Source organism: Haplochromis burtoni, unplaced genomic scaffold (genome assembly GCF_018398535.1).
Source record: "Haplochromis burtoni strain Fernald_Lab_line unplaced genomic scaffold, NCSU_Asbu1 Contig_386, whole genome shotgun sequence".
NCBI classification, from domain to species: Eukaryota; Metazoa; Chordata; class Actinopteri; order Cichliformes; family Cichlidae; genus Haplochromis; species Haplochromis burtoni.
In genome coordinates this window covers 230,491-256,082 of record NW_024582747.1, presented here as the reverse complement: position 1 = coordinate 256,082, position 25,592 = coordinate 230,491, and the positions used below count along the sequence as shown (strand labels likewise).

Here is a 25,592-nt window from a genome sequence, read left to right as displayed (position 1 = left end):
TTGTTGCTGTCTTCTTCTCTTTTTTTTATTTTTTATTTTTTGTTCAATCCTCAGGGGTTTCTGTTATTTTAACTCAGTCGCCATAGCAGCCAAGCTCCTGCAGCAGAGGCTCAATGTCAGTAAAATCCTCATCGTAGACTGGGTGAGTTTCTCAGTGGGATGTTTGTTACATGACAGCATACCTGTATGCACAGGTACAATATTAGACACAATGTGGCTCAAGGTTCTTGCATGGTAGACGTCTGCTCTCACTTGAAGGACAAAGAGTTGAGAGAGAAACTGATAACGTGGGCTAGCTACTCTTTGTTTCTCTTTATGCTCGTGTTGCATCCCAGAATAATCCCTTCTGCATAACTACTTTAAAATAATTTTTTACACCATAAAGTGTGAAAGAAAGAGACTGTCAGCTGACAAAGGCACAAACGTCTCACTAACTTCTATTAACAAAGAAAAGAAAATAGCTGCTAGATTTATGAGGCAGTAAAAATATAAAAATCCTCATTATGTTATCTGTTCCACTTGTTTTTAAATTGCGACGGGCTATGAACAGAGCAGCCGCAAACTGACCTCTTGTCTGGCTATTTGGGTCAGATATTATCCCTTTTTTCTTCACAGAGAAAAAAATAAAATTTATAAGAAGGTATGACGGAGCCTTTGTCGTGTCCAGGAGCGGTGCTGTTCAGTGGCATCCCTGGCTGGTCACGGCCATTCCCCAAAGCCTTTGAAGGGCCTTTTAATTTCCTCTCTGTCTGTCACAGGGGGACGCTGAGTGCAGGCTCATTGTCATGGCACTCGCCTCCAGCCGCCGGGACATTTTTAGAAATTGTGTACTGTAGCATTCATAGACATAGACAATGAAGTCATTTATAACTGACGCTTTTGGCAAAAGTGAGCAGCTGTTGAAGTCGAGTGTTTTACTGAATCACGCTGAATCCTTTTGTGACATCGCAACAGGCTGGAAGGAGATGATATAGTCTGGCAGTATAGGACTCTCTCTCTGCATCAGTCAGCTGGTCCAAGTGGAGGTGCAGAGCTTGATGGTCCCGTTTCTGTGAATCTCATTAATTTCCTCAAACCTATTCATCATAATCCATCTTAATGACGAGGCAGTCTCTATGTGCCCCTGGTATTTGGTTTTTCTTTGACCGAAGAGATTTAAAGGATAATTACACTGAAAATATTATTATATGCTTATTTTTTAATAACAATATGCCCATTATAATCTTTCCAGGATGTCCACCATGGCAATGGCACCCAGCAGGCCTTCTACGCTGACCCCAGTGTCCTTTACCTGTCCCTGCATCGTTACGATGATGGGAATTTCTTCCCGGGAAGTGGCGCACCCGATGAGGTAAAGACGACGAATGCTTTTAATAAACCTTTCAGACCCAGCCTTCGGTCAGCCCACACATAACAAACCCAGTCACGTGTGTTTGTGCTTCCTAGGTGGGCAGTGGAGCAGGTGAAGGTTTTAACGTGAACATGGCCTTTACTGGGGGACTGGACCCTCCTATGGGGGATGCAGAGTATCTAGCTGCATTCAGGTAAGACAGTGATGTCACTCACTGCAGTCTAACTCTTCCTGTCATAGCCTTGGAGTATGAAGTACAGTGTGTAACAAATTACCTGTTGGTAGCTGTTAAGAACTTATGGTGCTCACCCTTATCCCATCTGATTCCCGTTAGGCGCGCTCCTATAACTATACATAAGCTTCCACAGATACAGGCATGCACTCGGTGCAGACATGTACCTGTCTCTCATACATTTTTAGTTCACACAGCTGGAAAGGAGAAGGCCTGGATTGGTTCCAGCGCTCTTTGAAGATGAGTCCATGTTTGCAACTGTCTGTCCATCTGGCCCGAGCCCGACACATCAAACCAACAGGCCACTGGCTCATCGCGGCTTTAGGCACGCAATCCCCCGGAAGTACACCTTAGCTTCTTAATGCACCCCAGAACCCAGGGTGCTCTCGCTCCCCATCTCTCTCCTTTGTATTCTTCTCTCTCCTCCTCATCCTCCTCTTTCTACCCTGCTCTTTGCATCTGCGTTGATGACAGCCACGTAATGTATGTCATACTGCAGCTATTACTTATAATCTATGACTGAAGTCAGTAGCTGCTGCCTCATTCTCATTCCCTCTACCATCATAGACGTGCTACTCTCAGGAATTTATAAATAAATAAAACCACAAAAAGAGACTAGTAACCGTGCTCTGTATTAAATCACCTTTTAAATGTTAATGACTGTGTTGACAGTTGAGATGAATATAACTGAGAGCTCTCCAATACTAACAGCACAAGAGACCATTAGGAAGACCTTAAATTACTAAGTTATTACTTTTGTAACTCTGTATTTACATGTTTATTTGCGTTAGGAGGGGAAAAAATTAACCCTGCACACTCATTTCAAGTTTTAGAAATTCTTGAATAGTTCCAAAAATATAATCATGAAAACACAGTTAACTGAACCAAAGGGAACTTTCACTCAAACTCTGGCTTCCTGTGATTAAGAATTTGCCTCAGAAAAGAGAGTTCACGCTTTTTTTTTCTCATTTACAATTATTTAATATTTAATTTTACACTCTTAACGCACACTGGACTAAAAGTGTTGCTGTCATCTGGATCAACTTTTCTTATGCCCTTGTTTTGTGTGCGTTTGTCCTGGAGTGATGAACACAGATACGTGCATTTGCATATCAGCCTGTGCATGCTGAGGTTGTTAATGCGATTGCGATTCAGCCTTCTTTGCGTGAGGCAGAATAGGAGCTTGGTGTTCATGAACCTCAGGTCGTGTCACCATTAATTCCCAGAGGCTCCAGAGGTATTGGACAATTTATATGCCCCACGGGGGCAAACCTGTGCGCAGGTCATAGATCTGTCACAAATGCACGCACACACACACGCATGCATGCACTCATTGTCAAACAAATACATGCAGATTTAAATTTGCATGATTGTGTGCAAAATGTGCACAGTGCAACAGATGTGCAAATGCACACCTTTCATATCTCTTTGCTCACACATCTACAACCCAAAATAAACACCTGGTGAACACAGTTGCTCTTTCACTCTTATTACTTGTGTGTTTTGGTCTTTTCCTTCCTCTCTCTGTCTTGAGGAGGGGATGCGTGCCTTGCAGCCAGTACCTTCCCATTCCTCCTCTGGCCTGTGCCACGTTGCATTTGCAGGGGATCAAGTCTGAGCCTCCAGAAAGCACAGAGAAAAAAGATAAGAAAATTGGCCCTAATGAAAACCAGAAGCACCGTCTCTTTCCCCGTCTCTCTCTCTCTCTTCCTCTCTCACCCCCATCCCACCCACCCCCCTCTTTTTGCCATGAACTTGGAAAGACGAGAGAGGAGGAGAATTAAATTTAATTCAAACCAGCTCTCCGCAGAGCCAGATGACAGGGCTTTGAAGTGTAAGTGTGCGTGTGTGAGTTTTTCGCTCTCTTATTCTCCCTCTTCTCCTGCTCTCCTGTTCATTTTTTATGAACGAAGGGGGGAAGCCTGCAGTTTAACCTTTTGTTTGCTGGTTTGACAAGTGCTGCTCCCTCTGAAGGATCTTTCTTTCCTTTTTTTTCCCCCCATGAGAATGAATTTCTCTGAGCTTTAAAGCTTACAAATATCTAATTTGGTGGCATTTTCATCTAGACCAGAGCCAGTCATCCTATACAAAATGATAGGATAGTAATACTTTTTTTTAAATATATTCTGTACATGACAGTACTGCTTTTCATGTTAAAAAGCTGAAGTACATGGGATCACAGGGCATAATCAAGATCTGGCAATGTATAAATTCAGGACTAGATTAATTACATACAGATGTGTAGTCCAGAGAGAGGAAGTTTTTCTTGGCTCAAAAAAATGACAGCTATGCCGAGACCTATTGCCGCGTTAACTTTTTCGAGTGTGCACACTTGATATCATGTTGGGTGACATGTGCCAAATACTAAAAGTGCTCACTGGAATCAGACAAGGAGAAATTACTTGGAGCAGAGTAAATGAAAAAGAGTGTGCATTATAAGGTTGTCTTTTAAAGCGGTGCCAATCGAAGATATGTGTTCGCCTCCACAGATTTTACGCATGGAGATCTGTTCATACAGCTGAGGGAATGCTCCTCACTCTGTGGACAGGAGCTCCTTCTCTCTGAAAAGACTGAGAAAATACCCCCAGTGATGTCACCAGGCTTATTCTGGCTTGCAGAAACAGGAAGTGTAGGATTCGTTGTTTTCCCGAGCTCTGCTGCATCTATTTTGAGTATTCTTATTAAAGCCATCTCATAGCTGAAGTGCAACAGCCATTCAGCATTCCTTTGTGCTCTCTGTGCATGCAGACTCAGCTGCACCTGTTGCTAGGTAAGCCAAACAATGCTAAACAAAAGTTTAGACCACATAGCTGTCAAGTAATTGCATTTGTAGTTAAATGTAACTGGGAGACAGCCAGCAGTGGTTTAGATTTCAGCCTCTTTGGTCAGGATGTCCCATCGCTTACGGCTCAGTCGTAAACTCTCCCCTCCCTTAATTAACAAAAAGTCTTTTTCATCTCAGCGTGCATAGCCTCTGATTCACGCACAATTAGCCCTTCTCAAAACCACTTACTTCCCTCTCTGCCAGCCTGGTAATTGATCACTGCGGCTTTTTATTTGTTTAAATGTCAGGATATTATTCCAGTGGGGTGGGGTGTGGAACTGTCGACACCAGCAGTTTTCAGCATTGTGACCAGAACTAGTTGCTGTTTGTATTCAAGGTTGGAGGGGAGAGGGTGGAGGAGCCCTTGGTGGTTGAGGCATATCCTCGGCAGTCAAGGTTTCCCACCAAGTCGTGTGTCAGGCCACATAAGCGTCTGTGGCAGGCTTCTTTTAGTGTGGGGTCTTTATGGCCCCCAAATGTTAATGGGCCAAGGCTGTATGCTTAAATAAATGTAGCAGTTAGTCAGAGGGTTTAGCAGAAGTCCTTTTTAATTTAACATAAATCCAAACATAATTATCTGTGTTGCTCGTGTTCACGTTTGTGTTGTTTACGGCTGTCTGACTTGAAGTATATGAAAGGCTGGAAAACAGCAAAAAAAAGATGCAGTATGTCACGTCTTTCGCCTCATTCATCCACTTTTCATTTATGTCTTTACTCGATTAAGTTCACTTTGTTTTTCATCCTATTCGGCCTGACGTTTTCATCTGAAACGCTGCCACCTGCACGATAGCGCACAGTGACGCTCACACTCTGCGTATACTTACTGTCTGGGACTCCCAAAAACCTCCCAGTGCTACCTCCCACCTCTCCCTCAGACAGCTGTGTGTATGTAGGAGTGTTGTGTTGTGGTGGGGGGTGGGGTGTGCACAGCTAAGGGTTATAATTTGGTGGTGAGCAAGAGATGGAAAAACCTGCGGCCTACGGAGCTCAGGGCACGCTGTTCACCCACAGCTGGCAAACCAACACCGTGTTCCTGAGGTCGGCAAAGTACAGGGGACCTACAACGAAACCCTGTGGTACTCCATCAGTCACAGACCTCACTAAAACGCTACTTGCCCAAATATCCCAGGCCCCAGAAAAATTGTTGTGCCATGCCAGAGGTTCCACAGCGAATGACAGAGACACTTGTTTTGCCATCTGGGAAGTCCTATTTATGAACTCAGTTAGACATTGTAAATTATGCTAAACCAGAATGTCACATGATACGTCTGTGCCCCTCCTGTCATTACTACTTCAAGGATTGATTATTACAGGTTCATAACTTATGGAAACCCCATAAACATCTAAAGTTTTCACTTCTTAAAAGTTGTGTTATTGTTATTTTGTGATAGGACGACAAAAAAAGTTAAATATAAACAGCTCTAATCTTATTTTATCTAATCTGCTTGGTCAAAAACCCTTTCTTCAAAACAAGGTCATCCTATAAACCGACTGGATTTTCCAGCCACAGCTTGCAGTGAATCATTCCGCACTATTCCACTGTTGATTTGATTTCTGTGTATGATACATTGCACACAAGCAGTCAGATGAAGGTTGTACACAAGCAGCCCTCATTCACCACACCCATCCAGTCTTAGTTATCCTCCGTACTTAACACGCATACACATATGCAATTATATCTGTCCTTCCGTTTTTCCTTTTTACTTAAGGTTCATGCGGTGCATTGCACTAAATTTCCAAAACTTCCACTTCAAACATTTATGTGGCAGTTTTCCTTACCACACACATACTGTACAAACAAACTGATTAGTTGGATGTTTGCTTTGAAAACCATGAAATGGAGAAAAATGCCCGTTTAGAATTTTTTTTTTTTAAAAATACTGCAATTCATTGACAGTGCGAGTGAATTGTAGCATCCTCAGAGTGGAAGAAAGCAACATCACGAAGGCACTAAGAACACTGAAGCCATTTCTTAGTATATTTATTTTATAGCAGTCCTTGTTACTCTTCTTTTAGCCATCAGAGCTAACACAATACTGATGCAAAGCCATATAGCAGTCCATATATGCCTAAAGACGATGGCAGTTATTAACATAGTTTTCAGCAGCTCCACGTACTATTATCATCACTTTGTCCTTCAGATCAGTCCATCGATCTCAAAGCAGAGGTCAAATCTGACATGATACTTTAAGTCTATATATGGTACTTTCTATAAGCTGCCAATTTATAATAATTTTCAAACAATAAATCATCAAGTTAACCTTGAAGACCTTGGTAGATCTAACCCAAATTTTAATGGATTATAAACATGACTACAAAGTTCAACCTTCCGAGCTATCGTGTTTAATAACCTTGGCTGAGGTAATGGTTATTTGGTATTTATAAGTCTGTCAGACCTGAGTTTGTTGATGGGAGCACTTTGGTTTTTGTGCTTCTTTAATGTCCACGTATGCTTTGTTGTGAGTTCCTTATCCTTTGACACAGTTTCATGTATTGGAAATATGGCAGTGGGAAAAACGAACTGTTTATATTCACATGGGACAGCTTCTAATAGCGTTATAATTTAATCTTGAAATCTCAGGCTTGGTGGTTTTGATTCTCCTTTTGGTGGTTTGAGCTGCATTTCTTTCTAATCTAAAGTATTTGCTGTATTTAATGCATTTTTTAAAAAAAATACATGTTTCATGCAGTAAGAGCAGCCCGGTCACCCTGTCATTTAGATCAAATATTAACCATATGTGGCAGTTCAAGAATATCCGGTTGCAAGAATGCCAGTGAAATGTAGTGTGACACTTTTTATAGCCTTGCTTGAAAAATATAATATAATAGTGAGAATTTTCCACAAGGCTGTGTGACAAAATCTAACCTCACTTATCGCCAAGATTTTGTGATGTTTTTGAGAAACACTAGACTTTAAAATTACTTTTGGTTTCTGGCCTTCCTGTGTGGGGCAGCAAGCCAAATAAGAAGCATGCATGCAGATGCTGATGTGTAAGGTCGAAATATAGACATCAGAAGCTGAAAACCTTTGACTGACTGAGATTTAACTAAAGTGTTTTTACGGATACATTACGTTGCCTATTGTTTCTCCAGGACGGTGGTCATGCCTATTGCCAATGAGTTTGCGCCTGATATGGTTCTGGTATCTTCTGGCTTTGATGCAGTAGATGGACATGCCCCACCGCTGGGAGGATACAAACTGACAGCCAAATGTAAGTGCTGATTCAAACTGTCCATTTCATTTCTTCTAAATCAGTTTTTTCTTTTTCCTATGAGCTGAATCATATATGCACATCTTAAGGCGTGCACCACGTCACTCGTGGCGTATGCTGTGTGATGCTACACTGCTTTCAATGCTAGGAAAGACTCAAAAACATAAACTCGCCCCTTTTGTGTGCAGTGTGCATATCTGACTTACATATTCAGATAGAGACCCTGGCGTGACAGCAAAGAGCTTTTCTAAAACCATCCAGCAGATCTCAAATAAGAGCTAGGGGTCCTTGTTGTCAAAGAGGGGGGGTTATGGGTGGGTTAAAGAGGATTGCAGGAAGAGGGGATATGGTCGAATTTAGGGGGACTAAAGTATGGCTGAATACATATATAAGAACGCCCCTCATCCTGAGAGGAAAAACATCAAAGGCTGTGACCAAGACTAAACGCAAAGCCACATTTATTAAAATTAAACCTGGCTTATATTAGGGCTTGTTTTTTGCCCCCCAGTAAATCCACAGTGCACTCGCTTTCTCTTTTCCTCTGTGATGCATTCACCCCTTCCTTCATCCACGCTCCAGCCGCTTTTTTTTTTCTTTGATCAATATCCAGAAAGGAAGTTAGAGGCTGAATACCATTTCATTCTTCTTCTTTCTTTCTTTTCCTGCTCTTTCTCTCTCCCTCCCTTTGCCATTTCTGCTGTGATTTCCTGTCTGTCCAGGCTTTGGCTACCTGACCAGGCAGCTGATGGGTCTGGCAGGCGGTCGGCTGGTGCTTGCCTTGGAGGGGGGTCACGACCTCACAGCCATATGTGATGCCTCTGAAGCCTGCATCTCTGCTCTGCTTGGCAATGAGGTAAGATGTGCAGAGAGAGAAGGAGAGAATACTTTAAATATTTGTCAAGTATTGTCAAACTGTTCTTGATCAGCACATTAAAGATGACTGTTTGCCTGTGTCAGCTGATATGTGATGATATGTGAGCACTCATATAATTCTTGCACTGGAGTTTGAGCTCCAGTGCAAGTAGGCGGTTCAGTAACACTGCAGACTTTTTGTGTACACTTTAAATGAATGACGCTAAAACAAAAAGTGTTACAAATGAATCACTGAGCGATGATTTCGGTTCTTGATTTGCTGTTACAATGTTTTAGGATTCAATATTTAAGTGTTTGTCATGTATTTTCTTACATCGCACATAACAGCAGTGTTTTGGTTCATAGTCCCTGCTGAAGGATGAACCTGTTTTCAAAAATATTTTATTACTACACCACAAGTTTGTACAATTCTGCAACAACAGCAGGCTGATTTTTATTTTTAACTCATCCAAGCCCAAGCTCTTCACATTTTCTTCATCTACCCCACCACTCAGACAGGAAGTGAGCACCAAACACACACACATACGTCAGAGGGAGGATTTCCAGGCAGAAGGTTAATTGTAGAGTGTGTAGGTTGTGGAGTGGAGCAGCTCTGTGATTCATGGCTACCCACAGATTTCTTCTAGCTGGCGTCTGATTCATTGCAAAGGAACCAGCGAACTGCGGTTTCAAGTGGAGATTCTTGAGAGACACTTTACATCGAGGATTAATATCCAGACTGACATATATTAACATTTATTTTAAAAATGGAACAATCTAAACTGGAGTCTTTGCCACACGCACAGGCTCAGATCGTTGTCATTGGAGTCGTTTCTGTTCCTGCTAAAACCATCATCTTCTGCAGTTCTGCAGTATAGAGCACCTTGAAATACAAATACATCATACCATGTGATGTAACAGTGTATTGATGCAGTGTTATTAACATTTTCCTCGGGACACTTTAATGCAAAATACTAAAAAGCAATAATAATTAAAAATGTACTTTTATTTTAAAAACTCTAAACAAAGCCTGCATGAAAAACAAAATAAAAATGGCGTTTCTAAAAAGAATCGTAAAGTGCATCGTGAGCACGCTGACGATGTTTTAACCGCTGACTAAACAGATCAAAGAAAGCGTCCAGCTCATGGGAAATGGCTAAACTTGGAGGCTAAATGTAATAACCTGCCTCTCTGTACCTGCATTTTGCCCACCAATGACTTGAAGCTGCAGTACATAGCACTGCCATTACATCTGTTAAAGCTTCAGGAATTCAAGGACACTTCAGAAGGGCGGATGCTTTTTGCTGTCACGAAGGTTTGTGCTCATGACTTCCAGCTTGAAGGACACTTTCGTTACTCACAGTACCGCCCTGAAGCAAAAATAATATTTTAGGCCAGGGGCTTTGCTTCTAAGGTTTCAGCCGCCCTGTAGAGCACCAGTCTCAGCAGGGGTTTGGAGGAGGTACCTGGACGAGTGCCATGGGGAGCTGAAAATTCGAAAATAGGCAGGAGGCAGGGAGCGTCAATTGCCTCGGCTCTGCAGGGCATCCCTCTCACCCGGGGCCCTGTCATTGATACACATCTGAAAGTGGTTACCCTCACACCTCTGCAAGCAGGGTCAGCCTTGGTCTTGGAATCCGATAATAAAAGGAAATGGAGCAATCATTTGAAGTCGGGAGGGAGGAAGCTATTGTTATTAAGACGTGTGTAAGTATTGTTGTACCTGTGCAGGTCTTCAGAGTCTTTTTCAATAAACCTGGCCACTATACACAAGTCCCAACAACTTGGCTTCATCTTTAATTTAAAAAACAAAATCTTGAATAATGATTTTAAATATATATATATATATATAGATATATGGCAGGAGCCTGACAGGACATGTTGTACAGAAGGCCTTACTGGCATGTGTTGAATGGGCAGACTGGTTTGAGTAAAGTTGTGAAGAACACAATGATGTTTTTCCCTTTCAAAGATAGAACTAGAGTTTGCATGACCTGCTCCGGCTGGCTCTTTGGCAGCAAGTGATGTCAGCTGTTTGAACAAAGGCAGATCACACAGTTGTTTGGTGCTTTGATAGCTGATAGCAAAGAAGAAAAAGTAGACTAAAATGTCCCTGATCGGATCAAAACAGCAGGAAGCAAGTGTTTCTAACGTAATCTCAGCAAACGTTTCTGTAATGGACAAGGAATGTTGATGGAAAACGTCAGTGGGGGATGGAGCTGGAGGGAAAGGATGGTGGCCTGTTTTCTTGTTTTGTTTTTCTGTCCTGGTAATGGCAAAAACAAAGTTTAGGAACAGTGAAGCCTTGCCAACCTTTGGGTCCAAGGCCAGCTGGGCATCAAATGAATAACAGTCAGAATAAATCCTTTTTTTTTGAATGACTGAGTACTTTCGTTCTCTTTCTTTGAGACTGTTTCAGTTTGTGCATGTGTGCGTGTTGGAGGGGTGGACTGAGGCATACGATCACTGCTGGTCAGCTGTGCATTTGTTTATGTTGCTTCGAGCTGCCTGGGGAGGGCGAGGGGTTTGTCTGCAGGTATCATGAACCCAATGCACGACTATAACTGAAACACTGTTCATGCTGTTGGTGCTCTTTAGTTGACCATCATGGACTGGGAGGTAATGCGCAGGTACTGCAAAAGACTCTGTATGTTATACATCATCTTCTCTTCCCCTGTGTCTCGTACTTTCTGTGTTTTACTCGAACTTGTGTGAGAGTTCTAGCCGTACTTTCTTTGGCAGGTTAAGACAAGCTTTGCTATAATGAGTATTGGGTTTCTTTTGAAAGCAGCTCAAATTAGCTGGTGGGAAGAGTTAGGGAAGAAAATTGCTGAATGGACTTTACAGGCTCTTTTATTCAGTCTCACTGCTGTAATGCATAATGCTGAAGTTTCTCTAGTTAAATAGCTCATGAATAATGCATTGGCAACTCCACTAGTCAACTCTGAACTCTGGACTAATTGATGATTGCTCACAAACAGATGTTGGCCCAGCTCGAACCACGGTTGTTAGCAATTATTTGATAAACAACTGGCTAATATGCTAATTGTTACCAGCTGTCAATGAGGTTATTTTGTGCGTTTACACTCCAGTTACAGTAAGACGCTCGACTTCACCTGTCCCCCTCTTTGGATCTGACTGTTCCCCCACTAGAGCAAGGCTAACCCACACCTTTTTTCCAAAAAAGGTGGCCTGCTTTGCACAGTGCACATCATTTCCTTGTTTACTTAGCATAACATAATCAACTGGTTTTAGCGACCGCCGACACATGCACACATACACAACAGTAAACAATGGATGCCTTGTGCACTTTTTCTTTGTTGAACAAGTGGAATTCCTCCTCTTTCCACTGTTTTGGTTTCAGCCTCTCTTAGGAATGTTTTTACCGGGCCACGTTCCTTTCGCTCAGCTCATGGCTTTCCATGGTGTCTCAGTTCCTTTGGGCAGGAGTTTTTGTATTTTGGACCGCTGTGTCACAGAGCGATGCAGACCTCCTCAGAGATTATTCAAACCATCATTCTCTCGCACTTATCTATCAAAGACTGCGACACATTTATAATGACACCAAGATCCAGACATCCGGCCAAGGCCAGTACCACCAACTCAAATAAGCAGAAATACCATCACAGAGGATGTCCTGGAGAAAGTTGGGCTTGTGTTAGAGTATGCTTGCATATCTGTATGTGTGTGTATATGTGCGTTTGCCACACCTGCTGGGTGGGGCCCCTGGACTACCCTGACAAGAGCCATTAAAGTTTATAAGCGTGAGGCCCAGCTGTCAATCAAGCTGACAGACTGCCCCTATCCAACTCTGCTCTGACGTGAACCTCACGAAACCCCAGAGAACCCCTGACCTCGCTCTGACAGGGAGCTGACGCACGCTGGATTTGCACGGGCTGGGTAGTTCTGGGCTGCAACTGGCTTGGGTTATGGTGGGTAGATGGTGGCTGTAGCCTGGAGGTTGGAGGAGTTAGTTTTGACTAAAAGATTAATGATTTCAGTCTACAGACTTGGAAATTTTGAGATGGGATAATAAGCACTGCTGTTTCCTTCTCTGCCACAACTAAAGTAATGTTACACCACTTTTAAGGAGCAGAGCTGCATACGACTCGGGTCATTTCATGTGCTTCTCTCCCTCGTTTCTTTGTCCAGTCAGTTAAATGACATTTGAAATTACAGTATCACATAAATGTGATTTCATTTCTGTGAAATGGCAACACCAGAGAAAAAATCCAGACATTTATTCCGAGTTCAGCTCTGCTGAAGAGGCGGGATATGAAGGAGAGCCGGCTGACACGGGTTGACGCGTACATCATTGCCAGACTAAATGCGGCGCTGAAGAACCGAACCTTCTGCGGTAATTGAACTCCATGGCTGTCGATTATTGAGTGCAGCAGCTCGTTCTCGTAGCTGGGCCTCACTGCTGTACCTATAACGGCAGCGAGGCAGATCTGTCACTGAATCTTAGGTTAGTGTTGAGGAAAGGTGTATTTTAACCCTAAATTGAAGCAAGCCGTGAATTAAAATGAAATAAGAAGTGAACGGAAAGGAAACAAAGAGGTGACTGAAAACCATCAGCAAGGTCCCGAACGGCCCTTTGGTCCGTTGAGGGTTTTGTTTGGATTTAAACAGTATGGAAAAGTAAGGCCGGCTTTGACTTATTACATAGATAAATAGTTGGAGTTGATGGACGGTCATTAAGCTTTAGGAAGCTTAATGACCGTCCATTGTTACTGTATGTTACTCTGGATGAAAGTGTTGGCCAAATATTAAATAGGCCAATGAAAATATTGTGCTAAAACTGTGTGCGCGCGCGTGTGTGTGTGCGCGCGCGCGTGTGTGTGTGCGACCTCTGTCCATTCTTCATTGCATGATGTAGCCTGTCGTGCCACAGTAGGATTAAAGTATCCCTCTCCCCAGACTGCCTTTTCCCTCTGAACTCCTCCCACACACTATTTGTTTTAATTATAAGAAAACTTCCAGCCTCGGCCAAGCGAGACCAACCGACAATGACTTTTTCCTCTTCTCTCTGGCATTCTGCTCACAAATCTCAGGCCAAACTGTTTTTCTTTCTCTCCGTGTCTCTCTTTACATGATTCTCAGTCAGTGCTTTATTCCGTTGGGGTTATGACTGAGCAGAAAAGGGATGCATGTTGTCTGTGGTGGAATGTGGAGCTGAATGAGCCTATTTGACAAAATGGGATGAGAAAGTGTCGTATGTGCAGTTGGCCAAAAGGGAAATTGAATCATTCGGGGTTGGGAATGCACTTTGGGGAATAGCCCTGTTTTCTGTGTGTTGCGGTTGCAGCTGAGCTCTCTGAGGATTGCATTTTTCGTGCGTGCACGTGTGTGCCAGTGCAAGCGCTTGGGTGAACTGGCAGTTTCTGCTTTAATGCATCTGTTGCACTAGCATGTGTCCTCGGAGTGGGACGCTGTACAAAGCACGCATTGTCGATTGTGTCAAAGAGTAGCAGAGCTGCCGATGAGTGGGAGGTGGTGTGCATCTGCAGGCCTATTTTCTATTGTGTCAGCAGCTCAAACTTGCTCCCCACCTCTTGGATTGACTCAACTGTGGGCCGTGGGCCACGATCAAAAACGATCCCTTAAACCTGGAGGGACTCGCATTAGTTCAAGGGAAGTTTTGGAGGGAGGCTTCTGAACAGCTGTCAGTCACATTTATAGAAAGGCCTATCTCGCCATATGCAACTCACCAGAAGAAACGCTGTGATACATTTAAAGCGCTTAACCGATGTTCCCAGTAGACATAGCTTCATCGCCAAGTTAGAGCAGTTTTATTTCAGCAAAGGTGCCATAAGTAGTCTGACAGATGACTCTTCTGATGGTTCAGCGCTGATACTGTAAAAATGTGCATGTTTTTCTTTTGATAGACAAAAACATTTCATGCTTAATTTTTCTATCGTTTTCTGTTCCTTTCAGTTGGACCCCATTCCCGATGAGGTGCTGCAGCAGAGACCAAATGCGAATGCGGTACGGTCTATGGAGAAAGTAATCGAATTTCACAGTGAGTAGATCTTTTACATTTTTTTCCTGCTGGCATTAGAAATAATAATTAGGTGTAACTAGCTTCCCTAAGGGTAAGTCAGGTAGTTGGTAAGCAAAGCTTCTAAATGCTAAACTTCACATTCAAACCCAGTTAGCGGAACATATTATATCTCTGCACACACTCTATCTGCATTTCGTTATTAGGTAAATACTGGTGCTCACTGCAACGTTCTGCCTCCTCGCTGGGTTATTCTTTGAGTGAGGCCCTCAAGCGTGAAGCAGAGGAAGCTGAAACTGTTTCTGCCATGGCCTCATTGTCTGTTGCAAACAAGCACGTTGGAAAGAGGTAAGTTGATTGTCGTCATTTACAGTCACTGGTTTACATTAGTGTACATTTGGCTCAGGAGGTAAAGCAGGTCATCACGATACCGCAACACCAGAGCCAGAGTTACCCCTGAAGAAGCTTTGCTTGTTTAGAGGGATTGCCAAGAAAAAGCCTAAAGTTAGGTTTACAAAGTTGCTTCTGAACAACAGAAGGTGTTTGCCCATAATGCACTGCACCTTGTTTAATGAAAACAAACACGGCACATCAGCACAAACACCTCACACCAAGTTGTTTTTCAGTCAGAGGACATTGGGAATCTTGTAGTCAGAATTAAATGTGAGGCTACAGTAAAACCTTTGCCCCGACTGGGCCAGGACACAACAATGATCCCAAGCACAATGGGATTGCTGAAAAAGAAAAGAATCAAAGTGCTGCAGTGGCCCAGTCAAAGTCCAAAGTGATTGAAATGCTGCTGTGAGAGATAAATGAATCAATGAATGACTGCGAATCTAAAAAAAACTGAAGCAAAGCTGCAAAGAAGAGTGAGCCAAAATTCCTTCACGATGTGAGAGAAGGAAAAAGTCAAACAAAAAATGATAACTTCTAGTTGTTGCTTCAACACGCTACTGAATCCTGTGAAAACTTTCTTTTACAGGACTCTTTCAATGCAGCCTTTTCCTGCTGTAACATTATATGTTGTATTTGTTGTGAATTAGTTGAAACAGTTTTAAGCATCTGTTACTTCTCCTTTGTTCATAGTGTTATCTTTTTTTCACAGGGCTGAAGAGGAACCGATGGAAGAGGAAGCTCCTATGTAAAGAAACATCCACGACCTTTTTGATCACTCAGACTCGTCTGTGGCATTTTATCGTGACAAAAATGGACCACTGAAGATGAGCGACCCTTTTGCTGATCAGCGGTGCACTGAGCAATCAGCATAAACGCGTTGCATTGCACTTAAAGACTTTTGGATATACGATTGTTTCAGCTATCCCGTAATGACAACCTCCAGTGCCAGTGCTTTTAAAACACTAGACAGACATACTTTTGATTGCCAGTGAGAACCATGCAGAGGACCTACAGTCATCTACTCTTCATGTAATTCTGCTCTGTCCCTGCTTTATCTTCATCTCTTCGCTTTCGTGAAGACCACCATAGCTATTGTGATTGTTACTCTGGACTAAAGATGGGTTCTTGCTCTTTCCAGATATCTAAACGAGAGGGAAAAAACGTCAGTTTTCCATGTTGTTGAAGGTTACAGATGAGAAAGGTCACAAACCTGTTAGAGTAAAAGACATTTGTGCCTTTCCCCCCACCCCGTCTAAACTTGGTGGAATTTTTTTGAACTCCACTGGAAGAGTTTTGCCTTAAAAATAGTTTTGGGACTGAGGCCTCTTCTCCCCAAGCCCTCACACATTTCTATCCTGGCAGGACATCCACTGCCTGCATGTTGTTGGCACATAGACTGAAGGACTTTGGCATGTTTACCTATAATTCCCTGCAACCAGCCTACTGTCTCTGCCCCCACCTTTTCCCCTCATTTTCAGTGTCAGCTTGGAAGGTAGTTCCCAGCCACAAGTTGGAGGTGGCTCCTTTAAAAAGGAAATTAAGAGTTGGAATTGTATCGTTTAATCACATAGGCACCAGTTCTTCTTCGTCAGAGAAAGATATACGTAGCATGCACTTTACTGGAGCACTTGGACTTATGAAAGATAGAATCCTGTTTATATCGTATGTAGTAGTTACATAAAAATGAAGCCAAAGCATGACAGCTTATTGTCTCTGTAGAGTATAACCACTTACCGCCCCACACATATAACAACGACTGAGCAGTGTCGGTATTTACATTAGAATTTGTCTCACTTTTTCAGACATTTGCCGAATGGAAATAAACTAATCTCACATGGGCTCATTTGTTGAACCAGCCCTCTCTTTAAGACAAGGACCATACCACCTGGGATTTTCCAGAGGGGTGTTCTGGAGCTTTCACAGCTGGCCTAACATCTTTCGATCCTTTCGATCAAGAACATCTGCTTTGCAAATGTCAGGTGATACGAGGCAGGTGTGAATGTTTCTGCCTCTTCGTTTTCAATAAAGCACAAACTGTTCTCTCTATATATTTTTAATAGTATGCAAACATTTTTAGGTGTTCTGCATTATAAAATGCAGTCCTCTTTTTGACAGCCCTTGGCTCAAATGCACATATTTGAGCTTTAAATAGCACATGTAGCTCAGCCCGTCCTCCTGGATTCTGAATCGTTTCGTTAGGCCGGGTCTCGTTACTAATCTGAGCATCAAATCTTTTTGAATCAGCATTTTTATATGTTATAATATTTTAGAAGACAAGATGTAAAATTTTCCTGCTCTGACTTTTTTGAAGTCAAGCCCACGATATAGCTCCCAGTCGCTCTGCACCACACACACAGCCAGCAGCTAGGTCGTAGTCGTTTAATTTAATAATTAAACAGTCCCAGTTTAGGACTATAGTGGCCCCTCTGATCAACATGCTAACTTCCTTCCAGCTTGTGTTTGGCCCTCTGGGCAACTACCTTCTGCTGCCTTTATTTGACCTAAAAACTAATCGTGTCTTTAATGTCGTTTTTAAGTGAACAGGAAACGGAGCGCTGTGGTATTTACTGTTATTTACTGTACATAGGACACTGATCTCCTGAGTATTCCTGCCACACACATTCACTATTTTTGTGGTTTGTTTTCCTCTCTTTCGCTTTTTTCTGCTTTTGAGCTCTAGTGACTTATTTTTGTACAATTTTCCTGTTGTTTTGTGCGTGTTGTCCACTCTCTGTTTCTCTGTTATGTTGTAAAGCTGACATACTTCACAGCAGGTGAGGGTTCAGACTCTGTTTTTAGTGGACGTTACATGAGTACGTTTTCTGGGTTCAGGGTTTTTGCGGGAGCGTTGGGATTCAAATGTTTCTACTTTGTATAATGATGGACAATTGTGTATTTACTGTCTGTTCATAGTAGATTTATATATAAAAAGAAATGAGTATATTATATATCTATACATTACAAAATGCTACGATCTTGTTTTTGAAGTTGGTATTGAAAAACAATACTTTCCTTGGTCTTAGTTACAGTTGGCCCTTTTTAGGGTGTTACTGAAGGCACCTTCTGCTGTTGATCATGTGTTGAGCAGCATCTGTCTGGCTGTTTTTTGTCTCTCAGCAGTAATGACTTTTTTGTTGTCTGTTTTGTTTATTTCATTAGTTACCCCATTGGTACCATAACACTGTTACAGTAGGTGTGCAGTCGCCCTCTGCTCAGCCTTGCATTTTAATGCACATATTTGTCAGATTCCATACCTTTTCTTTCTCGTGCAGATGTTCTTGCACGCATATCTTGCCTGGCATCTGTTAAGTTTCAGTATTTCAAGAAATTTGAGTCTTTTTTTTGTTCCTCTTTGTTAAAGATTATCATCTGACGTATTTGAAAGAATAGGAAGAATAGCGAGGGCGGATTAGAATTGGAACACAGCCATTGCTTTTTCCCCCTGTGTTAAATCACCACGACGGGCCTTGCAAATGGTTTTGTATGATCAACGTTTATTTCCTTATCAGGCCAAGTATGCTTAGTTTTTAATTTAAATTAACATTTTTCAAGTTCACAGCTGAAGTCTCATCAGCTTTGGTATGCAAGTTATGTTTCTGTATCTAAAAAACGCAGTTTGATCACAGTAACAGCCAAGCAGGACCGAGGTATCGATGCCTTAAAAAAAAAAAACAGGAAAAAACACGTTTGATTTTCTTTTTGGGGGGGGAATTTCAATCAGACGTACAAGAAATAAATTTGCTTATTTTAACTGAATGTATCTAGCAGAGATCTTCCCTCTCCTTACTAATGCACCACTAATGTCTTTAAGTCTCGAATCCTTTCCGTAACTTTTGTAGTTGAGATATGGATATGGTAGATTGTTTCCACCATCATCTTTTTTTAGTAAATTTCTAAAGATAATGTCTATACCAATACAGTTTGCATTAAATCGTGCATAAAGTAAATTCTGCCAAAACAAAACCTCTGGTCTGGTTGCAGCAGGGCATCTTTTATTATCATTTTTTTAGCTTTTTCTGTACATTCCCTTTTTGTGAGACACACATTGTTTTCTTCTCCTTTGTAGATGTTGGCCAGCTTCTTTGTGTGTGTGATACTTGCGTACTTTCATAGTCGGGATATGAAAATGCATATAATCGGGCTATCCTGAATATGACCTCAGCTGGGATATGCTGACATCTCGGCTCATTTTAACACACTTGAAGAGATGCCTTTCAGTAACCCAGCCCAGAACATTCCCAGAACCTTTGCACAACAGTGCCAGTCATGGCTTTTCTTCTGTTTAATGCTTTCGTTTCTCAAACGCTGCCAAAACTAGCACTGTCTGGCTACTCTGGCCATCTGTCTTCACTGTTAGTCTTAAAACAATGTCCAGTAACCAAAAAGAAAAAAGCAGCATTCCATTTTGGTGTAATTTCCATTTATTATAAGGTAAATCTTTTTTTTTTTTAACCCTCGCAGGTCTGAGAGCTGTCTTGTTTCTGTAGATGCCCCGGTCTGACCCCACGCAGCTCCTCCTCTTTTCTCCCTGCATGATCCGTCTGTCTGCATGCATTACCTGTCTGTCTGTCCCCTGCCACACACCAGCACAAGGGATCAAGCACTGAAGGACTTTCACTGTATCCAAACTATTTTTATCTCTTTGCTTCTCTTTCTGTTTCTAATATGGAGGAATTTGGGTGCTTTCCATGTTGTGCTTTCACCTGTAGCGAACGAATCATCAAACCTGGCAGACTTAAGTTGAATAAGTCACAACAAGAAATAGTATCAAGCACAGACAATAGATTTTATTGTATTTATGTAGAAAATGAATTGTTTGGTGGGATGCTTTGTAAACTATAAGACCGGAATGGACTGTCTTTTTTTTTTTTTTTTCCCAAACCAGGCGAGATGTGACTTTGGAGGATTTTCAGAAGATATTTGTGTTTTCTGTCACGTCTGAACTCATCAAAGGGCTCCATCCAGACGCCAGGTCATTGTTACAGTTGTCCATTCCAGTAAATAAGCCAGTTATCTCTTTGACCACTGTGGTTCAGAAACAAACAGTTCTAGGTTTACATATGTATAAAATGCATATTCTTTTTTTTTTTTATCAGTTATGTTTTTGACTTGTTCCACCATTGTTACAAAAATAGTACATTTTTCTCGGGAACCTTTGCTCTAACATGTTGTCTTTGACATGTACATTATAAAGTATTGTTTTGAAAAAAAAAACCTCAATGTGTGTTTTTATGCTTTTACTGTTTGCTGTAATTTCGAAGAAAAAACATGAAGGCAGTCGTTCAGGATGTGTCCTCATACGCGATAAAAGAAATACTACAGAGATTTAAAGGGATTGCACTTAAAAGTTCGAGTGCAACAGCATATCCGTATCTGCTTCCATCGCTACTTTGCAGCAGTTTGTTGTGGTGGGTAATGGTTGGAGACTAGACAGAGTTTAATCCTGCATAAACATATCATATGATTGCATATGAATGCCACGCTTGGTAAAATTTACAAAAAAGATGGAGCCTGAGAAAGGCTTGTGTTTCTGAGGATATTCTGATGAGGTTGATCTGGCCTTGCAGACATGCAGTTTCCAACTGGCAACTTCCAAGTGAGTCAATACAATAGTTAAAATGTAAATATCAAACTTTACAGCATTAAAAAGCTCACAGGTCCAAGGCTAGTGCAAAAAACTCATCCATCTGGATCTGTTCAAGGTCAAAATCAGGAGGGTGGATGGTTTGACTGAGAGGTGTGCCAACACAGCAGGGTGTAGCTGATGGTTGAATCTGCCAAGCTTCGCCTCCAGTAATTCCAGTCATAGTCAACTGGACCTCATGCTAATATTTATGATGATGGTCCATCCATGCATCCATTTTCTTAACTGGTTATCCAGTCCTGGAGCGTATCCCAGTAGATTCGCCAGTTAAACTAATATGCTTTTGGCCAAATCTCCTGCGACGTATATTGACTGCAGACTGTTTGGTCAGATATTCTGCTCTAACAGAAGCTAAAGGTCCGAAAATCCCCAGATTTGGTTTTTCTTTCAAGCTTGTAATCTTTAATCCAACCAACAGCCCACCAAACAGACTCCGTTTATTTATATTGCACATTTAAACACTACAGACGACGACCAAAGTGCTGCACAAACAAAGTCATCAAAAAAAAGCAAATGATTTAAGACCAAAAAAATTTAAATTAATAAAAATATAAATGATAACAGTAAATAATACAAATTAAAATAATGAGAGTGAAAGATGACACACTAAATTAAAGCTAATCTAAAGCTAAAGAAGCTATCACACTGCACACAGCTCCCTCTGCAGGCACACAAGTTTTTATAAATGTTAACATTCAAAGTTGCGCTCCCCAGTTCCTGCAAACAGCCTTCAGTGTAAAATTGGGGTAGTGTGCCTTTACGTCCAGAGGTGGGCATCATTGGCAAGAACGGCAACAAGGGCCCCACAGTAGCTTTGACCAGGATTAACCACCCATTTGGAGAGGTCAAAGGTCTTAACCAGCGTTGAATCCCTGATGGCGGTGGAACTAACGCTAAGACAACAGTCCAAAAACAAACAAAGCCAATCCCGACTTTCCTCCCCTCAAATAAATATACATCGCTGTGCTTTCGGTCAGAGTCTGAATTCAGTGAGTAACAGTGTAAATAACACCACTGCGGCAGGATTTGTACTCTTGTCAGGTTTGAAGCACCATGCAGTGTAAAAGACAAATGAGAAGACAACATCTGGTTTCTTGAGAAAATGACATTCAGCTGAGGCGTGAGGGACAATATTTACCATCTTAGAGATGCTGAAAAGAGCTCTGAAAGCGCTACTACTAAAAACAACGACAGTAAAGCTGGGAATGTGCTCTTTTATGGTTCCTCTGTGCCTTGAGATGCTCTAATGGCGTGCCTGTGACACACACAGACTGCCCGTCTCACCTTAAGTTCACCGTATTCCCGCTATGCAGTGACACGCAACCCCCGTGGCCTCTAAGTCAGGTCAGGTCAGAGAACGGGTGAAGCCCTGCTAGTTGAACTTTCCCCCCTCCTGAAGCTCAACCCACAAGATGGTTTCTTCTTCCACAACAAAGAACTGAAAAGTCAGAACCCCCCACCCCTTATTTTGTTTCCCTCTCATTTCCCTGCAGTGACATTCTGGTCTGCCGCAGCTTTCTTGCCTTGCTCATCTTCCTCCAGCGTCAGCCGTTATCAGTCAGCTCTGTCATTACCCAGCCGCCCGTATGCGTAAAAAAAGGCCTCATCCTCCCAGCTGTGCTCATCGCCGCACTTTTTAATTGCAGGTTCGAGTGACTCCAAATGGGCGATGAGGCTTTGGCCAGTTGCTTGGATGACATATAAAACTAATTATAGAAGAGAGTCATTAGAATTAAATTTGGATCTTCAGCACACAAACATCAGCTATATTTAACAGGTCCTAACAAACATGTACATTGGGATCACAGAGGCGGTCGAGTAATGTCTGTGAAGTCTTGGAGAAGGAAAGGTCGACAAAATGTTAGACACAAAATCAGAACAAATCCAGCAGTTTCTCTCGACTTGTTCTATTCCAAGCATGACTTTGGAAACAATGGAAATGAACGTGAGGAGCATGTGGCCGTTTGCTGTTCTTTCCATCGGATGTTCCGTCAGTCCGGCTGACACTTCTGATCCATAGTGTATTTGAAAAGCTGTGCAGCATTTGCTTATCTTGCTACTGTGTGTGTTTAGTCTACTGTTCGGTGTGCGCTGACATCAAAAATGGAAGGACACACAGACACACACATGGCTGGAAGGTTCTGCAAACAGAACAACAGTAGGTCACTCTCAGCTTGGGTTTCAGGACTAAGTACGAAGTTCAGTGACGGACAGCAGCACATACTGTACATCCACTGATCAGCCACATTAAAACCACATGCTTAATGTTGTGTAGGTCTGCCTCTTGCCAACAGAACAACCATAAACCCATCTGGGAATTTCCACGGGACCGCTGTGGACGTCCTGCGGTCGTCTATAACAAGAACATTAGCAGTGGATCCTTTGGGTCCTGTGGATTGTCTGATGGAGACTCCGTGGATCAGGCTGTTCCTCCACATCCCACAGATGCTTGATTAGTTTGGTATTTGGGGATTTTGAGGGCCAAATCAATGCCTCGGGCACTGTGGTTTGTTATTCAGCTGTTCCTGAGATGTTGTTGAGGTGTGGCTGAGCACACTGTGGTTCTGGAGGAGGCGAAGGACAATTTAAAACCCTTCTCCTCATATACAGGGTCTTTAATTGTTAGACCCCCATCTCAGTGCATTATCACACCCAAAACAGTATTTTGCACTCAGACTGTGGGCTTACTCGTTGTTCCTAGAGAACTGGAGGCAGAGCCTTCAGCTTTCAGGCATCTCTTCTGTGGAACCAGCTTCCAGTTTGGATTTGGAAGACACCTCCTCTACTTTCAAGATTAGGTTTAAAACTTTCCTTTTTCATAAAGCGTATAGTCAGGGCTGGATCGGGTCACCCTGAACCCTCCCTTAGTTACACCGACTTAGGTCATTGCTGCTGGGGAGTTCCCATGATGCCCTGGTTGTTGCTTCTTCACTCACTGTGTGTTTATACACCTTTCGGCATAATTAGTTATTATTAATCTCTGGCGCTCTTCCACAGCCTGTCTTTGTCCCGTCTCCCTCCCTCCCAACCAGCAGATGGCCCCGCCCCTCCCTGAGCTTGGTTCTGCCGAGGTTAGAACGTGTTGTTCTTCCTGTTAAAAGGAAGTTTTTCCTTCCCACTGTTGCTAGATGCTTGCACATAGGGTTTTTTTTTATTTTTATTGTGCTTGTCTTCTCTGTATAATTGCGGGGTCTTTATCTTACAAAATATAGTAAAGCGCCTTGCAGTGACAGTTGTGACTTGGCCCTATATAAATAAAATTGAATTGAAGTGACTGAGAAAATTGATGCTGTTATTATTATTTACAAATGTTCTCTAGATATGCTACTAATAACATTATTGTCTATTGTTTTTAATTCCACAGTAATCGTAATCATGAATCCAAATGTTGCTTGTTTGAAGCCGTGCCACCAGCGGCGTCTCCAGGTCTTCAGACGGCTTGAACTGTGATGTGGATTTAACCGCTGTGTCCTCCAGATGGACCTCAGCATTTATAGCGGTGCCTGTGCAGAGTGTGAAAAAATACCAACAAATTCCTTTTGGGGTTTCGAAGCAGTGAGTAAATATTTTATTTTTGCCTTAAATTATATTTCAGAGTATGCACTGTATGAATATATTAGCTGTTTAGTTCTCATTTCTCTTGAATGTAGTGAAAAATAAACGAGAAGGTTGGCTCCTGAAGTGGCGTGACCTACTGACTCCTGCTGACCCTGCAGTCATCACTAGTGCTAATGATGCGCAAAGGAAGGTGGGGCACATCACCCTACAAACACAGACCCTCGTCTCCTCCCCGGCCTGCAGACAAATCAAATTTTACTGCGTTGTCTGTGAGCAACTATCAGCCTCGTTACTGGCTCTCAGCCACGGTGAAGGGAAATTATACATATTCATATTTGTAAACTGTGGTTTACCAGCAAAAGCACTGATTTGTTGGTGTCTGGCCGAACTCACTGTGGGGTGAGTTAGAAATATTGATCAACTGTTATTATAGCTAATGTGTTTTTGTGTGTGTATTTGTTTGTGAGTAAAAAAAAACAGTGAAACCTTAAAGAAATGTTTCGTTCTTCCACCGTCCTTCGCCTGAACCTGATAGCAAGGCTGCAATTATTGTTTGGCTGACATCACTGACGCTAAAGTTGGATATTTTCTAACTTGGTGTGACGATTCACACAATTTTTTTTTCAATCTTATGAAGGGATAATACATATTTAAATGCACAATAACAGATGTTGGCTGTGTTAGTCAGAAATGGATGCAGTTTATATATATGTTTGCATGCATATAAGGTGAGGTCAGATGGACTTTAGAGAACACCAGAGGTTGTGTATAATAAACACACATAATGCAGCTCCAGGCCACAGCTGCATGCATATTTGTGCTCTGCAATTATGCTTTATCTATTGCTTAATTGATCACATTTATTTCTTAATGCAATCCAGACCTGATATCAATTGATGCTCCAAAAAAAAGCTTTTGTTTTGACAGTCTGTCATAAAAGACTCCTAAATAACGCTTCATACCCCAGAGAGGATTTCAACAAAAGCATCTGCCTCCACATTAATTTGGAATTTGGTCTCTCTGCTTTCCAGAACTGAGTGTGATTGCCTTCACTGTTTTTATAACAACAGTAATCTCATACAGAGAGATACGAAAACAACATCACAGATCAGACGTTGTCTTTTTTTCACTTGGCAGCAGCATCAGATCGTTTTTTTTTTTTTTAGTACATCACAAATCAGAAGTGAAAGGTGTTTTCAGAACTGCACTGCAGATGTGTTTGTCACACAAAATGGGGAAATAAAATACCCCAAAGAGACACGCAGTGAAGGGCAGCAGTGTGGGGATGAGAGGATGATGTGCACACTACGACTCAGAGCTGTAAAATGCAGGAAACCCTTTGATAAGCACAGAGATGACAGAGAGTAGGTATGAGACCTGAACTATGTGCATGCAGTGAACTTTTCTTTTTATAGGGCCGATGACAGACACACAAAATCGGGGTTATGAGGATACTTAGGAGTGCTTTAGAGTGCCACGCCCTTTAATGTAGGATTAATGGAGGATGTACCTCAGCAGTGTC

The 25,592-nt window shown here is 42.1% G+C and overlaps 1 protein-coding gene across 5 annotated transcripts in view; it reads left to right on the top strand.

Moving 5' to 3' along the window:
* The window catches only part of hdac4 (histone deacetylase 4), a 123,575-nt gene extending 103,962 nt beyond the window's left edge, over positions 1–19,613 (top strand). For all 5 annotated transcript variants that reach the window (XM_042212663.1, XM_014340675.2, XM_005944116.2 and 2 more), the window contains 8 exons: positions 55–142; positions 1,232–1,351; positions 1,447–1,544; positions 7,501–7,619; positions 8,339–8,472; positions 14,409–14,493; positions 14,679–14,820; positions 15,578–19,613. In XM_042212663.1, the coding sequence (XP_042068597.1) occupies positions 55–142; positions 1,232–1,351; positions 1,447–1,544; positions 7,501–7,619; positions 8,339–8,472; positions 14,409–14,493; positions 14,679–14,820; positions 15,578–15,617 (826 nt within the window). In that variant the 3' untranslated portion in view covers positions 15,618–19,613. The remainder of the gene's footprint in view (positions 1–54; positions 143–1,231; positions 1,352–1,446; positions 1,545–7,500; positions 7,620–8,338; positions 8,473–14,408; positions 14,494–14,678; positions 14,821–15,577) is intronic.
* The last annotated feature ends 5,979 nt before the right edge of the window (positions 19,614–25,592 follow it).